This window comes from Anopheles funestus, chromosome 3RL, assembly GCF_943734845.2.
Source record: "Anopheles funestus chromosome 3RL, idAnoFuneDA-416_04, whole genome shotgun sequence".
Taxonomy (NCBI): Eukaryota; Metazoa; Arthropoda; class Insecta; order Diptera; family Culicidae; genus Anopheles; species Anopheles funestus.
The window spans coordinates 11,540,048-11,566,945 of record NC_064599.1 but is presented as its reverse complement, the minus strand read 5'-3'; the positions used below and the strand labels follow the sequence as shown (position 1 = coordinate 11,566,945).

Here is a 26,898-nt window from a genome sequence, read left to right as displayed (position 1 = left end):
TTTTCCGTCCTTCGTTGTACATCATTCCCACAGTGACAGTCGGGCACCAGGAAAAAAAAAGTGGGATAGACTTAACTGGATAGTTCTTTTACTTTTAGGAAAATCGTTTCAATGCTTATCGCGGGCACGGTGTGTTGCGGTGGTGCTGGTTTGAAACACACTGTTATGTATCACTAGCACTAGCACGGGAAAAAGGCGTGTTGGAAGAAGAATTAAGTGAGTGGTAACTAGCGCTCCGGTCCGGGTGGGTAGCTGGTACACAATTTATCTGGCGCCAACTGGTCGCGCCACTGGGGTTGGCTACTCCCGGAACCTTCCCCGAACAATGGTCGGGATGACATTCCTCTGCACCAGCATCGACAGAGGCACTGGAATGGAAGGGCACTCGTACGATGGCCGTACACGTTTTCCAACTGTTTTGTTTCTGCTGACACGATGCTCTGTTGGGAATTATTTGTGATCTATTTTGTTGTGAAAACTTATCGATTTTGTGACGTCTAAATATGCTACTATTTTTCGATGTAATGTAATATTTATTCTACTGGAGGTAAGAAGAAATTCTCCATTCTCCAAGAAATCAAGAATGAACTCCTGAAGTTTCGAAGATTTCATTATGCCCATAAATTCCTTCAAGTTATGATTCACCCAATATTGCAAACAATTGGTGAATGTGTGCATCGTGTCATTGACGCCTTGGGATATTTCTCCAAATCACCTCCAGAGCGTGTGTCCTTTCCCAAGTGCAACCAGAACGGCCTTGTCGACGTCGTATGTAGACGACGCTGTTGGATGGAGCGGTAGACGAACGGGTATCAAAACATTTCACTTGATGACCACTCAAGATGACCTTTGGCGTTCCAATAGCCCGAAGGTGGGTATCTCTTGGCCACCAACTGCAGCTGTGGAACTGTAGAGAAGAGATGTGCATTGAGGTTAGGGAGGAATGCAAATTCCACACTCCAACGTACTTGGACGTACTGAGGTTAAATATAGAGACCGTACAATGCATGCCCCAACTGGGGAAAATCCTTCCAGAAATAGCAGTTTGTAGATATTTGAAGTTAGTTTCTGCTTACGTAGCACACACACACATGTTTGTTGAAGAGCGCAACCGTAACGATTTATTATCCATTTGATTTTGAATTTCCAACAAAGCAAAAACTCGATACAAAACGGTGAAAATCTATTGGCAGCGTTAATGTGAGTGTGAGTGTATTTAGGCAAAGAAAAATGAATAGTGCTGATGATGGAAGATGCTTATGTAATGGAAGTGTATTACATAGCCACGTGTACATCATTGCCGTTGGGTGCAATGGATGAAAAACAATGTGACAGAACCTTTTTTGGCAAAGTAGGTGGTTGTATGCAATGAGGGTCGTATGTCCTACACGCACGCACACACACATATGAGAGAGTTCCCCTCGATAAAACCGCTTTTGGGACATTTTTGGAAGGATATGCAAGGGTTTTAGGGTGCAAGAGTAACCTCATTGCGCCTGTGTACGAATGGATAATGTCTACCAATACTAGCCCAAAGCACCTCACAACGACATCGAACGAGAGGGAAGTTGTGGTTGTGTTTGCGCTTGCGTTCATCTTCATCCTTTCGGTATGGTTGTATGTGTTTGCTGATATCAATTATCTCTCTCTCTGTCAGAGGACTCACTGAATGTTTTGTCAGGATGCCTATTCTCAGCAGCATCTTCGGATCTCTCTTTCGCCTGTACCAAAAACCTTCCACATCTCGCTCTGTGTTTCGTCGATAGTGAGCTAAGTAAATAACGGCGAATCTGCACGACCGCGGGAGCATTCCAGCTTTACGGCGTCTCGGATTTTGGTTTGGTTTCGACCGGCGGAGAAGAACCTTTCGTCGGCAAACCTTGGTGGAGGGTTAACGTCATTCTAGGCCTAGCCGTTGTCACGATCGGACGGAAGCTACCGGGTGTGTGAACCTGTTCACTCACTCGCGCGAAGTCGCTGACTTTGTGTCCGGAGGTATGGTGATTGGTGGTGGTCGCCGTCGTCGTTGAGACCAGCCGGTCAATGTACGCCAGCAGCAGTTCGTAGTCGTGCTCCGGCCGTGCCGCGGGCAAGTCGTCGCATCGGGATCTCAAAGTTTTTTTTTTCCTCCCTGAACCAAATAATCCACTACCGTAGTGTACAGGCCAAGATAGGCTCAGGAATAGTGATATACAGCGGCAGGAAGAATACAGTGAAATGTTGAGTGCGTGATAGTGAACGCCCAGGAACAATGAAGCAACCCAGCGAGCACCGTTTGGAAGCATTTCCGTCCGTTACTGTTTTCGATTGTTTTTGATTGTCCCGTTTACTGCTCACAAAGTGCCTCCGTAACTATGCAGTTGACAGTGTTAATACCATACCGTATGCCTTTGGAACTTACGTTACGTTAAGTTTTTGTTGCGCGTTGAGATTTTAAGCGTCGATCAAAGATCCTCGCCGAAGAACCGACAGGTGTAGCCAGAGGAGGTTGAGTTTTTGTTTAGCGACTATTGAAGCGCACGAAAAGCAAACCCGTTTTGCGGCATTTTCACCTACCACAAGTGTACTTAAGACTTCTTCGGCGTTCGTGACTCGTCGGAAAATGTTTGGAATGCATTTGCAAACGCTGCTCTACGGTCAAGCAGACCGAAGGCGCAGAGTTTTGCGTTTCAAGAGGAACTTTCGGTAAACTTGCACGATCGCGTTTAATTTTCCTCGCCGGAAAAGTCGGGTAATATGTGTGTGTTGTTGTTATCGGACGTCCATGTCCCAGCTCGGCAGATATAAACGTGAGTGTCTATGCTGTTCTCTTTCGTCTTTTTTTGTTTGTTAATTTCTTCGTCTGAAGAATAGTTTTTCCCTGGCTGAGGATCCTTTGGCTATTGGTGGTCTTCAAGGTATCCAGAGGCTGAGTTTTGGGAAAACTTTTCTTCAGAAATAAAAAAAACTATCCTTATCTTCTTCGCCGTATGTGTTCAAGCGAGTAAGACATTCGAGTCTGGTATAGCGCTTCTTCGTCCATTCCTAAACTACAGCCAACCCGGGTTGAGGTTGTGTATCTTATATCAATTGATTCTTGTTGGGAAATGTAGAACTTTTCCTTGAATTAAAGTGCTATGTTTTACTGAAGTTTTGTGGAAAGGATATCCTCTTTTAATAGTTTATATCTTCCACTAGTTGCCGGGGGAAGTTAGGATAAGAATAACATTTTCATTGCTCTCCAAGAAACTTAAAATTGTGATCATGTTTAACACAATGATATGCGTCCATTCATGTACGAAACACATTCAGCATCCCGAGCAGAACCGAATCCGACCGAACATTATTGCCACATTCTCCCGCATAATTCCCATCGATCAATCAGCAATGGGAGGCTTGACGCGTTGGCTCTCTTTCGCTTCGGAACCGATGTCCGAGCGGTTACTATCACGTGGCAGCAAACAGTAAAGTTTCTTTCTCAAGGAGCAAAAAATTGGGTGACTTTGAAGTCACCAACACGCGCCCACGAGACAGGCACTTAATATGCCTGTGTGTCCATCGAGAATTCGTTTTCGAATCGAGACACCAAACGGGGACACTGTTGGTAAAAGTTTATCCTTTTCCTTCGAATTATGCATAATCCATCCTGAATGGAAGGAAACAAAACTTTTTTTAAAACGCACAGAAAGGAAAATCATCTTCACACTGATCTTTGTTTTTTTTTCTTTCCCCATTTACTGTGCTGATAGGTTTCTGCGTGTGTATGTGTGTGTCTAGTTCTTTTTTAACCTAATTTGATCGCGTAACCCGATCGCAGGGATATAAAGCACTGCCTGTCAGTGAGGGCGTCGTGTTGGGTCAACCCTGGCCCTTCTGGAATGAGGCTGTAAGTGGTAAAGTTTTCTCTCCGCAGGGTTTGACTTGAACGGAAAGTTAAACCGGCTGGAAGTCGATTGTTCTCGTGATTGCGGGTTTGACGGCATTCCCTTTTTTTATTTTAGATTTTGCCGTTCCCGTTGTGTTTTTTTTTTAGTCTAGATCATTTCTTCAAAATGCACACACACAAAAAATAGCAAACTGACTATGAAATGGTCGTTTTTCCAACTTGTGCTTCCATTCAGAAAGAAAGATTCAGAAGAGAGAGAGAGAGAGAAACAGTTAGGAAAGTTTAACGGCGTGTTTATGGTAGAAAAATTTTTTTTCCCAAAATCGGAAAGTTTTTCCAGTGTTAGAATTGAAGAGATTTCTTCCAGAGTGTAGAACAAAAATTAAGAAAAAAAAAACAAAAGCTCACACACATTGAAACTAGCTTTGTGACTGTAATTATGTTTGAGAAGTTTTTCCAACTTTTTCCACCAGCGGCTGTGTGCAGTGGTTCTAATGCGTAAATGCATTTTACAGGGTTTATCAGGTCAATATGGCATCTGAAAGGCATAGTTCGCCGGCCAGAACATGTATTTCGTTTCCTGGTAAGTATTTCATTTGCCTCAACATGAAAATCCTCTTGCCCAATATGATTTTAGAGATTATTGCTTTAGCTTTTTCACCGGGATTGTTGCCTGCTCCTGCTCGTTATTTGTACCAAATTTTCTAATTTATTTTTTATGCTTTTTATAGTTTTTTTTAATCAAATCATATCATTTAATAAAGGGTGAGGGCACAGCTTTACGCTGTTGTGCCATTTGAAGCAGAATTTGATAGATTTATTCAATTATGAGAAGTTTTATCACGAACATTTCGAAAACATATGTAAGTGCCAGGTTTAACAATCCCGTAATAGCGTAGAATGCAATAAAACGGTTTGATATTGTGTACGGAGTGTAAAAGAACTAATAAACTATTTTTTGCAATGCAATTATACTTCCTCCGTTCATCTATTCGAAATATATAATTGCTGGAATAAAAAGTACCATGCTAAATTTTTGTTTGTTTACATTTTGCTCGGATTCGGTTTGACACATGCTACACATACACATGCATGTTTTCGAAATGTTCGTGAATAAAACTTCTCATAATTTAATGAATCTAACAAATTCTTCTTCAAATGGCACAACAGCGTAAAGCTGTGTCCTCACCCTTTATTAAATGATATGATTTGATTAAAAAAAACTATAAAAAAGCATAAAAAATAAATTAGAAAATATGGTACAAATAACGAGCAGGAGCAGGCAACAATCCCGGTGAAAAAGCTAAAACAATAATCTCTAAAATCATATTGGGCAAGAGGATTTTCATGTTGAGGCAAATGAAATACTTACCAGGAAACGAAATACATGTTCTGGCCGGCGAACTATACCTTTCAGATGCCATATTGACCTGATAAACCCTGTAATGATTTTTGTCAGATAGCTCTTTACTTATGGGGATGTGTACTACTTACAAAAATTCACCACAACTGATGCAAAACTTTCCCCCGTATGAAATTGTTTGGTTTTTTTCTCCTACTCCCCATCATCCTCTTTCCCTTCCCATAGGGCAACACCAGCCGCTCATTTACATGACGCTTTTGTTTTACTCAAATCCAATTCTCAACACCGGAAAATTCCAATTTTCAACTGCTGCACCGCGCGTAGGTGTGAGGTGTGGTCTTTTTAAAGGGGATGTGGAAAAATGTGGAAAATTTTCTCGCCAAAAAAAAACACCACCCCACGGGGCAAAGGGGTTTTTTCCCGACGATCATACTCGTACCCCTTGGCACAGGGTGGATTGGGCGGGAAACGGGGGCAGTCCGATTGTTCGGAAGTTTTTCACATCTTTTCGCCAAAGCCCACAAACCGCATTGAATCACGTGGCGAACATTGGGTACAGTGCAGGAAAAGCAAAAATTGTACGTTAAAAAAGGGATAAGAAAAATGATGTTCAACCAACAAAAAAAAAGGGATCGTGTGTGTGTGTGTATTTTTCTTTTTTTTCTTCTTTTTTTTTACTCTCCTATTCAATAACTACTGGACGGATAAAGGGTAGAAAGGTTTTTTTTTGGGAAAGTTTTTCACCAGCCTCAACTAATTTACGAAATTTAATAAAACTTTCGCACGCCTGTATGTGTTTTTTTTCGTTCATGCGTATGCGTACCGTAATACGAAAAAGGAAAGGTATGGAAAGGGAACTTGGTGAAAAATATTCTAACAAATGGTTCACATTAAGCTAACAAGGCAACCAAATAAAGGAGAGTAGCATGCTGCTGTTTTCGGCCGTAGCAAACAATATTGCTCAACGGAATTTTTGCACATCAACAGTAAACCCAATATTAGTTAACACGACTACCAACACGTCGGCGAAGAAATCCTAAGGATAGTGTTTTTCTATCTCCCTTTCCGTTGGTTTCCAACCCCAAAAAAAATTGTTATTGTCATTTATTTCTGTTTTCTCTTTTCCTTCGCTTGACAATACACCTACAACTATGACCGGCACTGTATAGCCCGCTTCGGCCACTTCGGGAAGAGGAAGCCACACAAATGTTCGACGCTTGCCCACCATCGATTCCGACGCCCGATACGCTGATCGAAACTCGACACTCGATGTGTCCGACCCCGGGCTGCAGAGTGCCTTCACTATATTCCGTACCATTGCACCGTTTGTTGTTTCCGTTTGTTGATTGCTCGCCGTTAGACGGCCAACCCAGAATACGAGCCTTTTCGAACCAAAAAAAAAAACAAAACGTTCGCGAAACTTCTGCTCCCTGCATTGTGGCCACTCACACAACGTGCCTTTCGTTATTGAGCGGTTAGCTTACGTTGGTTTTTGCGTTTTTTTGGGGCATGTTGTTTTTAGATGCCGAGGTGCCTTTTTGTTGATTGTGCGCTCGCTCCTAAACTCTCGGTCTCGATCCTTAAAGGTGGGGTGGGATTTTTCCTCGCCGGTGTTGTGCTGAGGTGAGTTAATGCAGTAACACCACACACACCCCTGTTTCTGTTCGGCCAACGAATCTCACTCAGCGCCGGTGGTTGTCCCACCACCAGCGAGAAAAGGACGCGGACAGGCAAGACGTTCCCGGTTTGTGCCTTTTGGTATTTTTCGAACGCCTCTAAGTTCTTCGCACGACGGACGACGGACGGTTTGGCAAAGTCGCTCCAAAGTCTTTGCATACCCGTGCTAACCGTGTGTATATGTGTGCGTTTGACCGTGTGTACGTGTGTGTGTGTGTGTGCGCGTGTGTGTGAATTTGTGTACAATAGTCATAGACATTTAATCGTAAGAAACTCATCCAAGGGAATCACCATGGAGCAACTGGTGCCGAGTGACGACGACGTGGACTGGTAAGTGTAAGAAAACAAAATTAAAGCTCCAACACAGGATCCCATTTACTGAGCAAGTTTCCAACAGAGCTCACGCGTTTTCTGGTTCCCAAATTCCCAATTTTGAAAAGTCATGAACATTGCGCCCGAATCGTTCATAAACAACTGGCACCGGGGTTAGTTTCGGAGCGAAGCATTGAGTTTGTTTCGCTCGTGAAGACACAATCGATAGTTTAATTTATCATTTCCTACGGAAACACACCGGTTAACCACGAACACCGTTTTGCCGGAGAGGCTAAAGATGGCCCCGACTAAGCGGCCATTTGTATTAATTTCTGTAACTCCCGGCAGTGGAAGAGGAAGCATTACAGGTGGTGAACTCCCTCCCCCCCGGTACTCGATTTAGCCGGTTGAAATATTGACAAGAAAAGCTTAAGAGTGGGATTTATGCTGGGACCGTTTTGAGTGGTGGAGCATTCATTTCGAAGTTGCTGATGGACGATAACGCAAACAGCGTGTGTGTGGGTTTTTGGTAGGTTTAGCGGAATTTCCTGACCTTATCCATTTCTGCAAAACATAACATTCCAACCTAATTTTGCAAAACCGAATTCAAACTCGGAACGAGATCTCGTGCTTCGTATGTTCCCCAACCGAAAGGCTTTCCAGGGTTAGACGTGAAGTAGTGGGAAATCCAGTGAAAGCATTCAAAATTTCCAACACCGAGATGGTGAAACCAAATAGCACAACACGTGCAAATGAAAAGCGTACGACCTTTGAACGCGTACAATTACTCCCCACCAGCTTTGTTGTTGCTGTTACGGCGTAACATCCCAGAGTGGAGTCGGTAAGTCGGAGTATCGAGTAGAGAAAGAGGGAGCTCACTCTGTTACCGTCGTCCTCCAAGGAATGCTCGCGGTATTTCAACGCCCAGTTGGGTTTGACAGTTAGCATCGTTGACCGGGTTTTGCGTTGCCTCTGTACCCCGGTGATAGTCGCAATACAGAGGTATTTGGGGTGGCCATTTTGTGTAGTTTTTCACCCCTCGGTGACACTGCGGCACTGTGAGGGCGCACCTCTAGCAAGTTAGAGGTTAAGACGACTTTAAAATCGATTTTTTTTTGCTATTGTCTCCCTGTGGATGGAAACAGTTTGAAGCTGTCTTATTAAGCCTCACTAAAACCACGTCCTGCTAAGGCTTCGTCACTGTTTTTGGGGAGAATGTTGTATACACCTTGGGGCATATATGTTAGAAGACCAACTTTGGTGCAACTCCACTGTACGTGGAGAGCAGAAGATCACATTTGATTTGTCCACAAACTATTCTGGCTGATGTGGCTTACATTTACGAGTGCTTTTCCAACTGTTTTTAGTGTTCTTCTCGTGTGCTTTCTATGATTTGATTTAAGCTACCAAGCGACAGACAGACGAGGTGGGATGAGAGACAGCTCGCTCGCTCTCTCTCTCTGTCGCGCTGCAAGTGACAGATCTCGCCACCATGCGAACGATAAATGATCTTTTTCGGTATGCGCTTGTATGTGTCGTATTTGCTCGTTTTGCCCATCTTTCCCAACTTGGTGATGGGGTCATGTTGTTCGAACATTAATTCCAGAGAAAAACGAAAGAGTTGGGCCTTGTTGGGAGAGATCCCAACCACACGTATACGTATATATCCTTCTCCACCGGCAAGCGGACTCGGGGCAGATGCGGACGAAGGCCAACTAATTATGTCGGGCTCTTGACCAGTGTGCCCGGCGTGAGCATAAGGGCGTAATGGGCAATAACACGAACGGTTCGTTTCGTTTTGTTTGTTTATTTGTTTATGGGTATTGCGGTACGTGTACCGGGCGGCAGGATTCAGACGAGAGTTTGCCGAGTCGTTTCCAATGCAATGAAGCAATGCAATTGGTGGCAGAAAGTGCAGCATATTCTAGCGTTGTAAAAATTATTCGAACTCGGTTGCATTACACACTCACGGTACCGCTGCAAAACTGGGTGCAATTTCCGAACACAGGACAGGCAACTTATTTGTCGACCAACATCCGGAACGCACATATCCTTGAACGGGCGAACCGAAACGGGAAGGCAAAAGAATTAATTGGAATTTTTTGACCACAATTTAATTTGCTTCGGGTCGGGTCAGTCAGTCAGTCAGTCTGGGCTAGAGCAGGGTTGGCCTGGTCGGGCCAGGACAATATGAAGTCGTGACAACAACAACGAAAAAATGTGCTAGTTGGTGTTGGGCACCAGGAACAGAACATCACCACCAACACCGCATCAGAGACAATAAAAGGGCGTTAACTGGTGTCAATCGAGGGCAATAAAACCCGGAACCGAAGCAGCAGCAAACTTCGAACCGGCCAGAAGAGGAGATATAATTCTCGGGAAAAAATCTACTTCCCTTCTTCTAAACCCTCTGGAACGTGGACAACAGCAGCAGCTCCGGTGTGGAAGTGGATGTGTCTGTTCCGAATTTATGGACGCGTTCCATTGGCCGGATTGCGAATCGGACCAAAGTCACATTTTGCTTGTCGCTTTGGTCAGCTTAAGGCAGCAGCAGCAGAACCCTTCAAGAAGCTGCACCAGCTGAATTTAATGCTCTTCTCGGTTGTACCATCGCACAGCTTATTGGTGCTTTCAATGTCCCCTCACGACACATCGTTTTTGTGTCGATCGGTTCCGAACGCTTTATTGAAAATTTTCCAGATATTGTGCTGAAGTAAAGGAAATAATGAGAGAAACTTTACAGATGAACTTAACGGATGTGGCTGCTGGTAAAATTTTTTGTTAATGTACTGCCCGTTTCACACGAAATCTTGCTCCCCAAAAACCGTGTCATGATGTTTGCCCGCGTTTCGTTTTTCATGATTGACCAGGCGTCTCCATCGCGTATCCAGTTTCACGCTGGAACGGATGCTAATGGATGATGGATTACGCCCTCGTACGGTGCAGACACATGATAAGCGGCGTGGGTGGTGTATGTTGCCTTTCTGACCACCTCGTTTGGACCTGTGTGTTTGTCACACGCGAAACTCATTAGTCGATGACAGATAAATGAACTTTTCCCATGGAAACGATGGTTGCTTTCGAAGGAGAAATTGTTTTGTTTCCTCTTAAAATTGATCACGCTGTGTAATACCGCCCGGTCATCATTGCCATAATTCAATGAATGCCATCATCCGATCGGACGGATGTTTCTAAGCCAATCAATGCATCAATGGTCGTGCTTCAGCGCCCAATTAGAGCAATCCCGGGGACCAATTCTTTGGATGGTCGTTTCGGCGTGGGCTTCTTTCACGCAGCGGTACATTGACCTTTTCCCTCTTTCTGACCATCACGAACCGTAAGTGGGTGTAATGTGAGGCACGTAAGGAAAAAGGAGTGTGAGGATATATTAACACTTTGGTGTGTTGCTCTGTGTTTTTCCCCCTCATCTTCAGCAAACCGTTTGGGATTTTTGTTGTCAGTAAATATGTGTGCCGTTTCTTCCCTGTCGATTCGTAACACGAATGAAATGGGTATGATTTATTTTTATCATCACCCTCCCCACCTCCGCAAGAACCAGGGAGACGGACTTTTATGCCCGACCGAATTCAATTCCGATCAGCAGACGAAACCCGAAGAACCGGAGGACAACGCATTGACTCTAATTAGGATGATTGAACGACGGTACGGTGGAGGGTTTGTTGCATTCGGGGCTCATATTCAACCGCTTGCAACCATTGCTCCAGGTTCGATTTCGGAACGGTATGGTATCGGTTTCCCATTTCGTGCCGGGACAAGCTGTCCCGTCGTTTGATGGACATCACAAAAAAGGCGACCGTAAAAGCGGGTCATTTCTTTCCATGCAGGCATGCATGGAGGCTGGATATGGGCAAAGGGGAAAAAAAGAACCAACCTGTCATTCGTCCATCAGGAGAGAGCGATAGGCTTGAGCGAACGGCACGAGAAAAGTGTCACCATGGTGAGACTGTAACTAATTCAAGCCCCAAAAGCAACAGTCGGAAGCCGGAACGGGTCGGAGTTAGTGCTGGGAAATGACGGGGCATCTCACCCATCAACTCGGTGAGACACGAGATATATTAACAAACGGCTCAATCGTCGCAACAGTTGCAGAGAAGTCATTCCGTTCAGCATCAATTAAATGTATGCCTGGTTGTCTAGGGTGTGCTTCTCGTTGTGCATGATTGCCCTGGATGATGGGAGCAGATGAGTGGAAAGAATATGAATTTCTGACGTATCGATTGCTCATATCGTCCAAATAACAATGTCTGTGCGAAGCCGGGCCATGTTACGCCTACCTGTAATTAATACTGGCGAGAAATGGCCTCCAGGACATGTCACTCCTACGTTTATCTTGAGATAAAAATTTCATTCATACGGATCCTTTACAAGAATGGCTATTCCATCTTTTTATCCAGCAAAGGGGGTAGCTATTATATGCTCTCATGAGCAAAACGTTTAGGCTACTTACAGTCCTCAACATTATTTTTATACTTTTGTAAAGATCCTGCCCATTTCGATGATGTCCAAAAACATTCAATTTTAAGGCTGTATTTTGCTGCTTCTCTGGCTGCTGCTCATCAGGTGGAGATAAATTAGTAGGAAATGAAACAAAAATTACGGAAATGAGCAAAACATAACTGCACTAGGCGAGGAATTTGAGGAATGGGGCCAAATAAAACTTCAGACAAACGAGACGAAAACAAACGACTTTGGCTTATTCAATTACTTTCATTCTTTCTCCAGTTCGTCACGATATCACTGCGGGTGGGTACCGCTAAAGGCAAGGCACCGATACCGATGAGCGGAAGGAGTTAATTTTCGCATCAAGTCAAAGCCGGTTTCAATCAATGTCCGAGTGCCGCGTGTTTGAAAAAAAAAAACAATTCTTCCCCAAATGTCTCAGCGGGTGGGCATGAAGGTAATCTTCGCTTTTGTTTCGTACCTTTATCGGTTGGGGAAAAGAAATTATCTTGTTATATATTAGACAGACAACAAACCTATTCGGTATACCCCTTCTTCCAATATCCCACATGCTGCGATGGTTCTTATCCTCATTAACACTACTGTTTGTTTGAGGCAACTGAGCAAAGTGTGTCCATAGCACTTTCCTGAACTTTATCTCTGTGTGTGCGTTTTTTTTTTCTTCTGTTCCATTCCCATTCCACACCGGGACCGGGATAAAGTTTTGCCACCGAAAACCTAGCAAAAGTTTCCGCAAAAGCCCAAAGTCCGAAAGAACTTAACAAATTATTCTACAGGCGGAGGCCAACTCCACACCGGGTATCGTAAATGACAACACAGACCACCAGAAGCCGGCAGCGAATCACCGGAATTGATTTTAAAAGGATTATTTTTCCATTAGGTTCAGCTCAAAATTGAATTCATTTTAATCAATGAAAACCCGACGGGGTGTGTTTTTTTGTTGTTGTTATTTTGTTTTTGTTGCTCTGTATCTTCCTTCCACACTTCCGAATCAGAGTGTCCGTTTGGCTCATGTTTGACTGACGGTGGCGCTTTGAAGGCATCCCAAAAGCAGATGCCCTATAGTGTGTCTGTACTTTGTAGATGATTTTTCGTTTTCCGTTGTAGTACTAGAGGATTTTTTTTGTTGTTGCGTTGCCGAGTGTTCCAATTTTCTGTTTGATCCTTCGAAGTGTGTCATCGAATGTCGGTCGTCAAAAAACGTACGCCATGATGACATTTTGAAGCCGAAGGATCAGTTGCAAGAGAAATTGGGAGGTATAAAGGGAACATAATTGGTGGAAGTAGCAATGAAGCGGAAACAGAGGATGAGAAAAAGGGAATTATCAACAAAAAAAGGGAGCCCGTATCACTTGGAAAATGTGTCAATAATTATCGGAAAAACCCTCCCCAGTCGGGAGGCTTGTAGCTCGAAGCTCCTCATGGAGGACGCTCTAGATCTAATAAGAGATGTTTTTTCCCCATGAGTTTGAAGACATCGTCTGTATGATTGGTCGAATAATTTTGGTCAGCTACCAATTTTTTTAAATTTGTTAAGGTTTTTTGGTGGTTTGAAAATGAAAAACTCGTTACGAATTTTCTAATTCATTATTGAATGATTTTCAGATTTTACATTTTCCTTTTTCTTTGTAGATTCCACCATTCAATGCGAATGGTAATTACAGCCCCTTAAAGTGGGAAAGCAAAAATTCGTAAACCTAAATAATCCACCAAAGTGATAGGCCTGGTAATGCCGGTTATATCTTCGTTCTGGGTCCACCTTTGCCGAGCAATGGAGACGCCCCATCATTTGTACAAGCGAGACCGTATCGCCGAGGGATAAATGGGCTAAAAGCGCATAAAGAAATGAACAGACGACCATCAAATTAATCATTTACACACATAAAGAGATGAGAGAGAAGAAAAAACCATGTAAACTGGCGTAAAATCGTAGGACGGAAAATGTGCGTTTTTTCCCCCTCCATTGCCATACTGACTATTTGTCCGTAGGGGTAAGTTTTCCGGCGTGCTCGAAGGTTTCGGAGTTTTCATTTGCTTTTGGCCAAACGCTACCGTTTCTTCGCATTTAGTTTTAAACCAGGCGACAGCTGGCAGTGAAGCTGGCGGGTGTCTTTCGATCCCAAAAAGCGACTTATAGTCTTCCCTGGTATGTCCGACTGGGAGCGGTCAAACCTTCGTAGATAAATAATTTAAGCAAAACAGAGCAAACGGAAAAGGATTGGCCGTTCGTTTGTGGACCGGCAGCAAAAAGCAGTGAACAGTTTTCCGACTTATTGCATTTTCCTGAGAGATCCAAAAACAGCCCTCCGGGAACACAAGTTCTCGGTTGTGTGGAGGTTATCTGTCATTTCCCGAGTGTCCAGCTCCGCCATTCCATGAAGAGTCAAGCTGTGGCCGTACACGTTGGTCAGTTCATTAGTGCACGTGGGGTAGGGAAATTTATATATTCATTCATAAATTAAACGTCCCTTACCACTGGTGGAATGGCGGTACTGCTTTCGTGGAACGAATTCCAACATGTCTTCCAAACTTTGCCCGACCGTCTTAAGACACCTTAGAGGCGAGAAGTTTCAGGATATTGCCGACACATTTAAGAACTTTCGTCGTTGAAAACTCGCTTACCAAACCAATCAATCATCAACGTACCGTGGAACACGGCATGAATTACGGAACCGACGTAAGACGCTAGCGGCAGGATGGCGTAAGACGCTAGCAGCAAGATTGTCATTTTAAAAGCGCTGAAAAGTGTGACCACCTTTCATTATCGATCGCACACAAAACCGGGCGCATATCTTGTATAGATTTCATTATTTTTGAGCCACTGTTCTGCTCGTTTGCTTCTTTGGTTAGAGGAAAAAAAAACCGAAAGTGGGAAAGAAATGAGGGATCTCTTGCTTGGAAGAAGAAATGCGATCGATTATCGTCTTTACTGACATCTTTGCTAGCAGCAGTAGCAGCAGTCTAATGAAGATGGGGCGCGTTCGTAATTCATTCTGAAAAGCGCGAGTGAAGCAAGAACGGAAAACTGGAACGACACGGCAGGTGGTTCGAGTAGAGAGCCTTTATGTCCATAAAAAATCCATTCCCGTCTCGCGTCTCTGCGAAGTCTTGGTGGATATTTTAACAAACGACCATCCGAGGACACATTTGCAGATGAAAAATGATTCCAAAATGTTGACGGTTTGAGTTTTCGATTCTGGTGGCATTCATGCTGGAGGGGGGGGCATATGTGGCTCATTGTGTGTCAGAAGTTTGTTGATAACGTCAAAGGTTTCTCCGGTACATAACCGCGCACCGTATGAGGTGGACTTAGCTGAGACTTCTCCACCGTATGCCGTCGACCATCGGCGTCAACCATATCAACCCGACGACGTATGGTTGTACAAAATCGACACAAACACATACCGGTTGACCAAAAAAGATAAGAAGAGTGATGTGCACATTCAACTCGCACGCCAAAAACCCCACCGCGCTCACCAAAGAATGGAATTTTAATCCTTCTTAAAGCAGCTCGTTTAAGCCCCGGTCACGGGGAAAAAACATACGCGGACATACGCGGTTCGCTTCGGGTTACTTTGCCGCAACATCACGTTAGCAAGCGGCAGGATCCAAATCAACATTGACAACAAACTACATCGTACAGAGTAACTCACACAACAGAACTCTTCAGTTCTCTTCAGTTCTCTCCACAGCGTGGCATTACCTCCAAGCCGTCCGTCCTCTGATGCGCAAACCGGGCTTCGAATGGTGAATTGTGACGAAATGTGACTCCTGTTTCTGACAGCATATTTGTGTACGTCTCGTTGCCTTTTTATGTAACTCGCGAAGTAACTCGTGTGGAAGCTAAAAGGAAGGAAGGAAGGAATGAAGAAACGAAGGAAGGATTGTTTTTCGACCCACTGACTATAAAAGGGGGGATGTTACCGGTTACTGTAAAGGAAAATGCGTTTGCTGCAATGTTTCCGAAAGAAAACCTCAACCCCACTCCCCCGATAGTACTCGATAGCGGTGAAAAACGCTTAGAAAGTAGCAATAACACACAAAAAAAACTTGTACTACGATCATACGTGATGGTGTTGGTATTAGTTTACACTCGAAAATAGGGAGTAAAAAAATATAATGGAAAAGCGAGTTTTTGTGGGCGCATTGTGGTGAGTTGTGTTGGTGTACCTACGTTCTGTACGTTCAGTGTGTAAGTGCGACAATGCGCAGAAGTCACCGCTTGCTGTGACGCACACAAACAACCCAAGAACAATCATACACCGAAATAGGGGATGAATTTTCCTTCCCTTCTCCAGTACGTAGGATATAAACTCATTTTCCGCTCACATACACACATACAGAGAAAGAGAGGAAAGATTGTATTGGTAAGGTTTTGATGCCGAAAAGGATCAAGCATATGTCGTGGTGTGTGCGCGGGTACGCTGTCAATTCAGTTGATGCTGTGCCACCGTGGAAGTAACAAGCGGAAATTTTCGCCTTACGCTGAGCTCCGTTTAAAGAGGCTTGTGTTTCGGTGGCCTTATCGGGATTTCCATTTTTCACCGCTTTGATGCTGTTGGAAAGCATTCCCTTCTCACTTTAATTGTGATAGTGTTGGCTGTAAACAACTAACAAGTGAATGTTCTTTTACGTAAGAAAGTGTTTAATTGCTTCTCTAATCTTTCCAATAAGCATCGGAAAATGTACTCTTATCGGTGTGTGCGTGTGCGTGCGTTAAGTACAGGATAATACGATTATAGGGTGAATCCCTTCCGTAAATATCGCCGTAAAATCCCCATGGCTCTGTGTGTGTGTGTGTGTTTGTTGGCGAAAGTATCGGGTGTGACGAGTTACGCCGTGTAGGTTGGTGTGTATATCCACCAATACACCGGTACCGTTAAACTCCGACCCATCAGTCAGACTCCCTTCACCCCTCGGCAAGGGGATGCGTGAAAACCAAACGACAAACGTGTTTTTCTCGCAAAACAGTAAAATGTTTTCAATCGTAAAGTTCTTGCGGACGAGGAAAAGCGAGGAAAATTGTCGCAAGTAAAAAGAAAAAAAAAACACTACCAGTGAAACTATTTATGTGAATTGGAGCTATTTTTGTCGAACTAATATTGAAAAGAAGCAACAACAGAAAAACACACAATCGAAAATGTTTATTAGAAAAAGGTGAGTGAAAGTTACGCATTTAAAATTTATATTACTTTGGTAAACAACTAGCAAAAAAAACGTTCTCTGTTGAATGAACCGTAGTTGATTGCATCATGATCCTTTGTCGGCTTAAAGTTGAACCCTAAAAACCACTGGAAAATCTATTGTTGTGTGTAAAATCAAAATTAATACCTCTCGAAAAAGGATGTAACATTTTGTCCTCGCTACGATACATGAAAAGTCCCGGAAAATAGCGTGGAATCCTTTCGCGGTGTGGAAAAGAAAGAAATCCCATCGTGTACCCGGAAGTTAATGAGGCTTGACGACTAAACGGTGCATCCGGTAGAAGCACCTTTTTGCCTCGATTATCTCAGAAATTGAATCTACCGGTAATTCCGATACTATCAAAAGGAACCCTCCAGTAAATGGAAGGAGGAGGAGTGCTGGATGTATTATTGGAGACTGGAGGTATACCTTTATTGAAATCAGCAACTCCTTCCCTGTACCCTTCACCACATGATAACTGAACTGATGTTTGATCCTGAAGATCACCTTCAGAGAAGGAATCTTCTGAAAGACAACGTTGCCATCTTGTTGTGCTAAAGTAAGTGAATTTGAAAAAAACGAATGGGAATGAAGGAACATCACGCAATCGATAAAACTTTGGGCACTTATCTTTATTTATTTCTTCAAGGGTGGCATTGCAGACATTGTCTTGTGCAAATTATGATAATTTTATGCATCTCTCCTATCCGATCCAGCTTCGGTTCTTGCTGCCCGATAAGCAATAAATTCAATTCAACAGGAAAGTGTGTTCCAGAACCCAACCCAAAATGTATTGGTTTGATAGACCACACTTGTGTACTTGTGTGTACACATGTATTGGGAACTCTCGGCCTTTCATTTTCTCGGGCCTAAAACTGAAATCAATTAAAAGCATCTCCCACTATGGAACGTAATGGAATCGATATATAAGCATCGACACGGTCACCGTACCACCAGCACGTACCTTTTTATTTCCGGCACACAGAGACCGTATTTTGTCTGCCTGCCTTGAATCCCTACGAATCCGTCCTTATCGTCGCAACAACCTTTTGTGAAATCCTGCCGTCCGTACCTGTTCCGGTGCAGGTGCAATGTTTTGCTGGATAAGCAAAGGGATCGATAAATTTGCATTAAGAATGGTCTTATCGTCGTTATCCACACCGGTGGAAAGCCGATAAAGTAGAGTCGTCGACTGTCGACACACGGAGCAACAAAGTAAAGGATGGCGTGAGACATGACAGAGCGAAAGAGAGATAGAGTCACACGGTAACCACATCACACGTCTGGTGGGGGTTTGACCAAGACTGTATAGGATGTATTATTTATAGTACGGCTCAATACATCAAGCAAACCAACACACGCAGACACGCACCAACCGTCCAATCGGAAGGATAATGGTCAGGTGTGTCCTAGATAGTCAGGTGTACACCTCTACTCAACAGGTAGTTCATTGATCGACACGCGTATCCTATTTGGTGACAGGAAGGATCTGGACATTTTGCAAAGATAACGTTCAACATGGCGGACAGAAAAACAACTGAGCTTCGGTATCTTAATTTGAGTTCCCTCTTTAATATCTCGCAGGTGTGAAGAAGAGGTGGTGATTGTTTTCGTGCCTTCCACATCCAAACATGTCGCTGTCCTGATTCTTCTGTGCAACACGATACATCTGTTGTGTCAGCACGTGCCATCCTGACGTGGCTCGATGACTCTAGGCAAATATTGAACGCTGATGAACGTCGGAAGAAAGAAAGGATGACTTCCGTTCCGTGCCGTGGACGGTGTGGAAAATGAGTATTAAATTACTCACACCCTTTTGCTTTGTGGGTGCACGCAAAACCATGTTGCGCCACTCTGTTTGGGTCTAGAGATGGGCATAACAACTCTTTTTAGTGAGTCAACTCTGAGTGAATGAGTCGTTGTTAGGAGTCAGCTCGTTTAACGACTCATTTCGGAGTCATAAAAAGGTTCGATCATTTTACTCACTCATGAGTGTAAGCATGTAGCCGTGGTGAGTCGAGTTGCAAAAAGAGTAAATACGTGAGACATCATTTTATAAATTTTGCTAAATTTCCCAAAAAAAGCTAAGGCTATAGCCTTAAAAAAATTCAAATTTTTAGATTTTTTTTATTATTTTTTATTCTTTTTTTAATTTAAAGCATTATTTGAGTCAAAAGAAACTTATTGCAACAAATTCGCATTCAAATATATCATATTTATAAATTTTGCTACATTGCTCAAAAATGAGGAAAATTTTACATTTTCTCAAACAGGGTATGGAACTTGGTTCCTCGAATAACTTCTGGCACAGACATCTGAGGGCATGGCCGTCCAAGAAGATAATGCAGCCATTGGTGCCATCTACCGACCACAGGTTAAAGATTGGCGATTCGTTGGGTACCGACAGAGTTATAGGCAAAACTTGATGCAGAAATGAAGAAAATTTTACATTTTCTCAAACAGGGTAAGGAATTTGGTTCCTCGAATAACTTCTGGCACAGACATCTGAGGGCATGGCCGTACAAGAAGAAAATGTAGCCATTGATGCCATCTATCGACCATAGGTTAAAGATTGGAGATTCGTAGGATACCGACCGAGTTATAGGCAAAACTTGATGCAAAAATGAGCCTTAGTAGATTGATAAATTTATAGATTTTTTACATCTTTTTGTGATTTTTAATGCTTTTTTTAATTTAAAGCATTATTTGAGTGAAGAGAAACTTATTGCAACCAATTGGCATTAAAATAAATCAATTTAATTTTTTTTGCAAAATTTCCCAAAAAAATCGTAAGGGGTAAGCCTTATGAAATTTTCGAGTTGAAAATTTTTTTTAAATTTTTTTTCTGATTTTTTATTATTTTTTTAATTTAAAGCATTATTTGAGTGAAAAGAAACTTATTGCAACAATTTCGCATTAAAATAAAACAAATTTTTAAATTTTGCTCAATTGTTCAAAAAAATTAAAAAGGGTAAGCCTTAGGAAATTTTCAAATTTTTAGATTTTTTTTTGTTTTTTTATGTAAAACATTATTTGAGTGAAAAGACACTTATTTCACATCTTTGCACATCTCTAGTTCGGTCCTCTTGGCTGTGATTAAAGCTTGATTCGCAGAATCAAGCACAGAAACACCGAAGTCTTTTTGATTAGTGGCTTCGCTTGCACAGGCCTGTTTGCGAAGGGTTTGCGAAATTAATCCACAACCGTATTTCTCTGTTCTTTTGCCATACCCATACACACCTTTGCATTTTTGTATTAATGCTTTATGCTTTTTGCAAGCAAGCAAGGCAGATGAATGTTTCGACCAAGCCTAAATGCTGTTTGTTGCCGCTCGCATGTAAGTAATTACGGAGAAAACTTCGTCGTGAACATCGCAGCACAACGCATATAATCGGGTGGAAACAATTTGAACCGTTCGTCACCAGAAGATGTTTAAGCCAGCTGCTACCGACGTCTTGCCTGTCTACACCAAGAGAGAGAGAGAGGGTCAACATTTGATCCCATTTTACCGAAAAACCGGAACCGGGTAGTAAGAAAGGCTACAGAGAATAGAGGCATTTCCTTCCGTTTCTGTCTCTTCTGTGCGGTGACAGTGCAAAATATCGGCAGTTATCCTTTTGCGCACAATTGCAGGATTATTATCCCTTTTCGGTTGCATCGCTTCTGCCGATCGTCTTGTTCTGCCGACACTTGACATCTAGCCAAACGAATGCGCTTACTGTCCGGAGAAGAAGAAGGAAAAAGAATCCCCCACCCGGCGTCAGCAGGAAAGCGTTTTGAATGTTGCTAAACCTTTCACCTGTGAGTCGCCTTGAACCAACAAAGAACAAGCGTTTTTTGAACGTTTTGCGGGAAAACTCCGAGCAGCGGGGACGGGCGAGGACATTCGAGTTCAAAAAGAATTATACAACCTCCACAAAGTCCTGGACACAAAAACATAGGCTTCCTGGAAAAGAAAAGCGTTTGGAAAAGCTGTTTTCTTATCAGCTTCAAAGGGCAACGACCTATAAAAGCACTTGAGAAACTCGTGGAAGGAGCTTCTCGATTCTCGCAATAACCATTCATCTTCGTGTTATGTGTGTACCCTATATATGTATGTGTGTGTGTGTTTTTTTTTTTGCTTCAGTGATGCAATCGAAGTTTCTTTTCTTGTTCAATGTTAAAATGAATTCATCTTTATACCCTGCAAATGGACATAGGATTTTATTTTATGCGCCGCTTTTCTTTGACACACGAAATGACACGAAGGAGACCGACTTGACACCTTGTGGAAAATGCTTCCAAAGAGCAGCGCGTTTCGGTTTTTTTTTGGGTTTGAAGAATATGTATTGGGAGGGGGGGGGGGGGGGGAGGGGGTTGCTTGTGTAAACCATCCGAAAAAGCGAGATGCTTCTTCTTTGTGTGTGCGCAGGCGTTCCCTTCCGTTGTTATGGTGACAATGACGCTCGATGGATGGATGAATTGTGCTCACCGCTAAACCCATGCTTTTGGGTAAAAGTAGGGTGGAAGGTGGTCACCACCATTCGAGTATGCTAGTTTTGATGTCTACAGCTTTCGTTGACAGAGTTACCGTAGAGTAGTGTACCGTATGTGGAGGTGTTTCATGCCGTTTTTCTTATCGAAGGCGTGGTGTACTTGGAGCGATTGTCGTCCTTTTTGGCTGGCGGCAGTATGTTTCAATTAATTTCTACGACCGGAAGTGTGACACTTCACCGTGCTGCCAAGCCAATCTCAAAGCAAAAGCACCCCCAGGAAAGGGATGGATGTGAAGATGCGAAACGATCGAAGACAAGATGTCGTCTTTTACGACACCAAAGCTTTCCACTGGACGCTTGTTTCAAGCGTTTCGCCTGGAACTCACACACTCGCGAACACAAGGAAGTAAGCGACCGAAAGCTGTTTAGTGGCATCCTAGCCGAAAAGTGAATAATCACATTAATCCCACCTCTGCGGTGTCAGATTAGGAAAATAAAATTAATGAACGGTGGCCCGTTGCCTTGCTACCGTCGTAGAGTCCCCACGCACACCCAAGCAAGATCTTTTTCAATTCTTGCCGTCTCAGTACCGAGGACGCTCTGCGTATCCAAACCGACGCTGGGCTAGAAAGGTTTGCCCCGCTTGGCGGCTAAATCCAATAGCATCATAATGGATGCACCATTTTTCAACACTCCATAAGCGATAATGAGAAGCAGAAGGACACTTTCGTGCGACCGTCAAGCGATTTTCCATCAACGGATCTGCGTGTTTTTCCCGCGCCCTCACCGGGCATCGTTATCGATTTATCGAATACATAAATATATGGGTTTCGTGTCACGTGGTGTCGCCGCTGTGGAGGTGAAGTGCTCTTGTTGGGGGCGCGCACTGCTTTTGGAGTACGATTTATAGCCTCCCCGGCCATTTTCCGATGGTAACATATTTTAATGTAACGGTTAATTTTCCACTTCACTGCACCAAGGGCGCAAGGGCTTAAGCATCTTAGGGCGGCAGATTCTTCATCACAACCGAAGTATGGGAAAGATTACCGATACAACCGACTCGGGTTGGTTTTTTTGCCTTGGCACTCCCGGAAGCTAGTGGCGCCAGAAGTGCTCAACACACTTTGCTTATCGTGTCGGCAAAAACGCAGCAGGAAAAAGTGTGGAAAATAAAACGGCAAACGAAGACGAAACGTGACTGCGATGGCGCTTCGTGACTTACGCGTCACTTGGCGAGTGTGTGTGTGTGTGCGCGCGAGAGTGTTGCACCGCATCGTAAGGACATTCAGACATCCATCAGCGGTGGTACACTCTTCACAGTGAAGTGATTGAATTCCAAACGGCCAAAAAGGGTAAACGGTGGAAAAAGGTAAGTGGAGGCCAACACGTTAAGGAAGAAACATGATGCGCTTTTTATCGGCCATTTGCTGCCTGTTGTAGCGGTTTTGTAGCGTAATGTGTTCCAAACTCGATTCATTCGAGCGATTCGTACACCAACCAAGTTCCAACCGTGTTCCTGCCGCATCGATCGATTTTGCATCTCGGTCACGCTTTATCACAGATTTCGTACGTGCGATGTGCCCGTGTTGTACCGTAGCCATGCGGTAGATGACGGATTTTATTTGTCGCCACGTTTTGCAGTCCCGTTTTTTTTTTCGCAGGACTCGCGTGTGAATGTGTCCCCGTCGCGTATTGGTTGCGGTTTGGAGATGGGTTCTCAATGCCTCTCTACACCCGGGGAGATGCTCTGGTCTGGTTGATGACAGGCGTCACTGGACAGGACGTACGATAAATTGTGATTTATGATGCTTTCGACACGCGCGCGCGCTCGCGCCAGTAGGACGACGACGAGCCGCAGCTGATCTTTGGCGGTTGAGTGGAACACACGCACTGTGTTTGGGGTCTTTGATAACCGCGGACCACAAAGCGCCATCATAGCTAGACAGGGAGAAAGTGAAGAAAAGTGTGTGGAGTACTGGAAGTGGTCAGTTTATGTATGCCCCTTGTACGGGAATGATTTTGACGAAGCTTTATCACTCTGGCAAGTTGGCATCTCCACAATGAATCGAACGCTTACGACTTAATAGCATTAAAACGCAACGCTTTTCCAAATATAAGCTCCACCAAAAAACTGATCTCAAAACAGCGTCACAATAGCAGCCAAAATCGGATATATCTGCATCGATGCGAACGAACAAATTCTGGTACTATTGAACAGTAATACTAATGAAATTCTGTTTTCCCTACCCTTGTCTCTCTTTTCTAGCTTCACTAGAGCGGCCACCATAGCAGCAGCAGCTCAGTCACGAGGATGTCCACACTTTCCCTTCGGATCAGCCTCGAGGGAGGCCGGGTGACAAAGACGATCCAGTTCGATCCGAGCACGACCGTGTTCGATGCGTGTCGCATTATTAAGGACAAGTTCGCGGAAGCGGTACAGGGACAGGCGCAAGAGTTCGGCCTGTTCCTAGCGGACGATGACACCCGGCAGGGCGTATGGTTGGAACCGGCCCGTAACTTGGGCTACTACATGCTGCACAATCACGATGTGCTCGAGTACCGACAGAAGCACCGTACGTTGCGCGTCCGCATGCTGGACGGTGCGGTCAAGACGATACTGGTCGACGATTCGCAACCGGTGTCGCAGCTGATGGTGGTAATCTGCACAAAGATCGGCATTACCAACCACGAAGAGTATGGACTGGTGCGCGAAGATCCGGAGGCGCAAAACGAAAACCAGCCCGACAATCGGTCCAACACCGGTACGCTAACGTTGCGCCGTAAGGCGCAAGAGAAGGAGCGCGATGCGAAGATGGAGAGCTTGCGGAAGAAGCTGCGGACGGATGACGAGATAAACTGGGTGGATGTGGGGAAGACGTTGCGCGAGCAGGGCATTGACGAGCAGGAAACGGTACTGCTGAGGCGCAAGTTCTTCTACTCCGATCAGAACATCGACTCGCGTGATCCGGTACAGCTTAACCTGCTGTACGTGCAGGCACGTGATGCCATCCTGGATGGTACGCATCCGGTCACGCAAGACAAAGCGTGTGAATTCGCCGGCATTCAGGTGCAGATCCAGTTCGGTGACCACAACGAGACGAAGCACAGAGCTGGATTTTTGGAGTATGTATCAGCCGTTTTCCGCCTTTTTTTTGTTACCCAACACACAAAGAAGCTTTCTTTTAACACAACTTAATTTTTTGGTTTTTGCAGCTTGCGTGAATTTCTGCCCGCCTCGTACGTGCGCACGAAGAACATCGAGCGAAAGATATTCGCCGAGCACCGGAAGCTCATCGGGCTGTCCGAGCTGGACGCGAAGTATGTCTACACCAAGACCGCACGCGAACTTCCCACGTACGGTGTAACGTTCTTTCTCGTGAAGGAGAAAATGACCGGCAAGAATAAGCTCGTTCCACGGCTGCTGGGTGTAACGAAAGATTCCGTGCTACGGCTGGACGAAACGACGAAAGAAATCATGAAATCGTGGCCCCTTACGACCGTCCGCCGATGGGGTGCATCGCCAAACACGTTCACGCTTGATTTTGGTGACTATGCCGATTCGTACTACTCGGTACAAACGACGGAAGCGGAACAAATCGTGCAGCTGATTGCCGGCTACATCGACATCATTCTGAAGAAGAAACAAGCGAAGGACCATTTCGGCATCGAGGGCGATGAAGGTTCGACCATGGTGGAGGAAAGCGTCGCACCGTCGAAGTAAGAACACTACCATTCAAGAAGGCACTTTTTCTATTAGAATAACCTTTCGAGGAAGTGATCGTTTTTCTATCGTATGCACTATTAACAAACGATAAAGTTTTAGCACCTTATTTTATAGCAAGATGCCCGTAGACCATAGCCCGGTGCTCTATATCCTTTGTACCTAATTTTCGAAAGTATTTTGTATTGCTTTATCCAAGAACGGTTATACTAAGAAAAAGTGTTTTAAAATCTTCAGATAAGTTTGCTCAATCGAAGTTATCGTTTATGTTTTTAGAGCCACCTTCCTGCAACACGAAGAGACGAATAAATCCGGAAAGGTGGAAACCCATTCCATCGCTAAACCGGCCATTATGCGTGGAACAGACGGTAAGCAAAAAAAAATCATGTCGTGAACAAATTATTTCACAGTCTGCAGTTATTCTGTTTCATTTTCATATGTTCTAGTTATGTACGGCAAGGTAGAATATTTAGTTATACTTTTATTGATTTATTATTCTTTCTTTTTTGTACATTTTCTTTTGCAACCTGATTGATCTTCTGTTCTGCACTTGCCGATAATGGTTCCGTTTCTTCAATTTCGTTCGTACCCGTGTTTGGGTGTGTGTGATTGACTCTGTTTGTTGGCTCGAATGAAGGCGAACGGCCGTACGGTACGGGTGAGATGCAATCGATACAGTACGGTGCCATCGTCGGTCAGGTCAACCTGGCGCACCAGCCACCGATGGTGAGAGCAGACAAGCCCGCTGCGCTTATATCTTTACTTTCTGTTAACCATACTAACTGATCGTACAAATTGTATTTCGTGACTACATGTGTTCACGCTTTAGCTTCACCCAAAAGAGATTGGATTGGGTTTGGTTCACATGTCATAAAGCTTCTGCGTCTTTTGTCTCATCTCGTTTCATGCTGCGTAACCATTGTCTACTCGTTGTCTACTAAAAACCAAATCTCGTAACATCCAGACGTAGGTGAATTACAATTTTTGGCTCGGTTTTTAATTTACACTCACACCACTTACCCTAATCACACAGCATCAACTAACACACACACTCACTCACAAACGCATAAAAACCTGTAAAGAAAGACGACATACTCATTTCCTTTATTTTCTTTCCTTGTTCCTTGTCCCGTGTTCCATCAGTTGCAACAAACGCGCATTAGTTCGGTACTGTCGGAACCTCAGCGCGCACTGTTGGGATACATTTCTGCCGGACAAGAGGCGCTCAACCGGGCAGAGAAGGATCTGGAGACAAAGGCACAACTACCACCGCTTGGTACCGATCCGGGCTCGTTGCAATGGCGCGAGGAAACGCTCGACACCTCGAAGCAAACCGTTACGACGCATCTGGCCACGATGAATGCTGCCACTGCGCAGGTTGTAACCGCGTCCCAACCGGATGAGATTGACCATGAGGCGGTCGGTGCGGCTGTGTCGCAAATCACCCAGAGTATTCCGGAAGTGACGAAGGAGGTGCGGCTGATTGCTGCCCTCATGGATGATGATTGCACCGGCGATAAATTGCTCGAAGCGACACGTAAACTTTGCAACGCGTTCAGCGATCTGTTGCGATCGGCCGAACCGGAAAGCAAGGAACCGCGTCAGAACCTACTAAATGCGGCCACTCGTGTTGGTGAAGCCAGCGGGCAGGTGCTGAGCACGATCGGTGAGGAGAGTGTCGAAAGTCGCGAATTACACGATATGTTGCTCGGGTTAGCAAAGGCGGTCGCCAACACAACGGCAGCACTAGTGTTGAAGGCAAAATCGATTGCTGCCGTTACGGAGGATGAAGCAACGCGCAATAAAGGTAAGGCGGATT

General features: G+C 44.3%; 1 protein-coding gene across 13 annotated transcripts in view; it reads left to right on the top strand.

Moving 5' to 3' along the window:
- Positions 1 to 26,898, top strand: part of LOC125767795 (talin-2) — a 58,947-nt gene that overhangs the window by 19,135 nt on the left and 12,914 nt on the right. For 11 of the 13 annotated variants that reach the window (XM_049434691.1, XM_049434700.1, XM_049434690.1 and 8 more), the window contains 5 exons: positions 23,625 to 24,481; positions 24,572 to 25,075; positions 25,356 to 25,447; positions 25,717 to 25,805; positions 26,223 to 26,886. In XM_049434691.1, coding sequence (XP_049290648.1) covers positions 23,670 to 24,481; positions 24,572 to 25,075; positions 25,356 to 25,447; positions 25,717 to 25,805; positions 26,223 to 26,886 — 2,161 coding nt within the window. In that variant the 5' untranslated portion in view covers positions 23,625 to 23,669. Of the gene's footprint in view, positions 1 to 838; positions 2,790 to 6,397; positions 7,236 to 23,624; positions 24,482 to 24,571; positions 25,076 to 25,355; positions 25,448 to 25,716; positions 25,806 to 26,222; positions 26,887 to 26,898 lie in introns of those variants that run through there. The other 2 variants (XM_049434699.1, XM_049434701.1) reach the window with 2 other exon arrangements.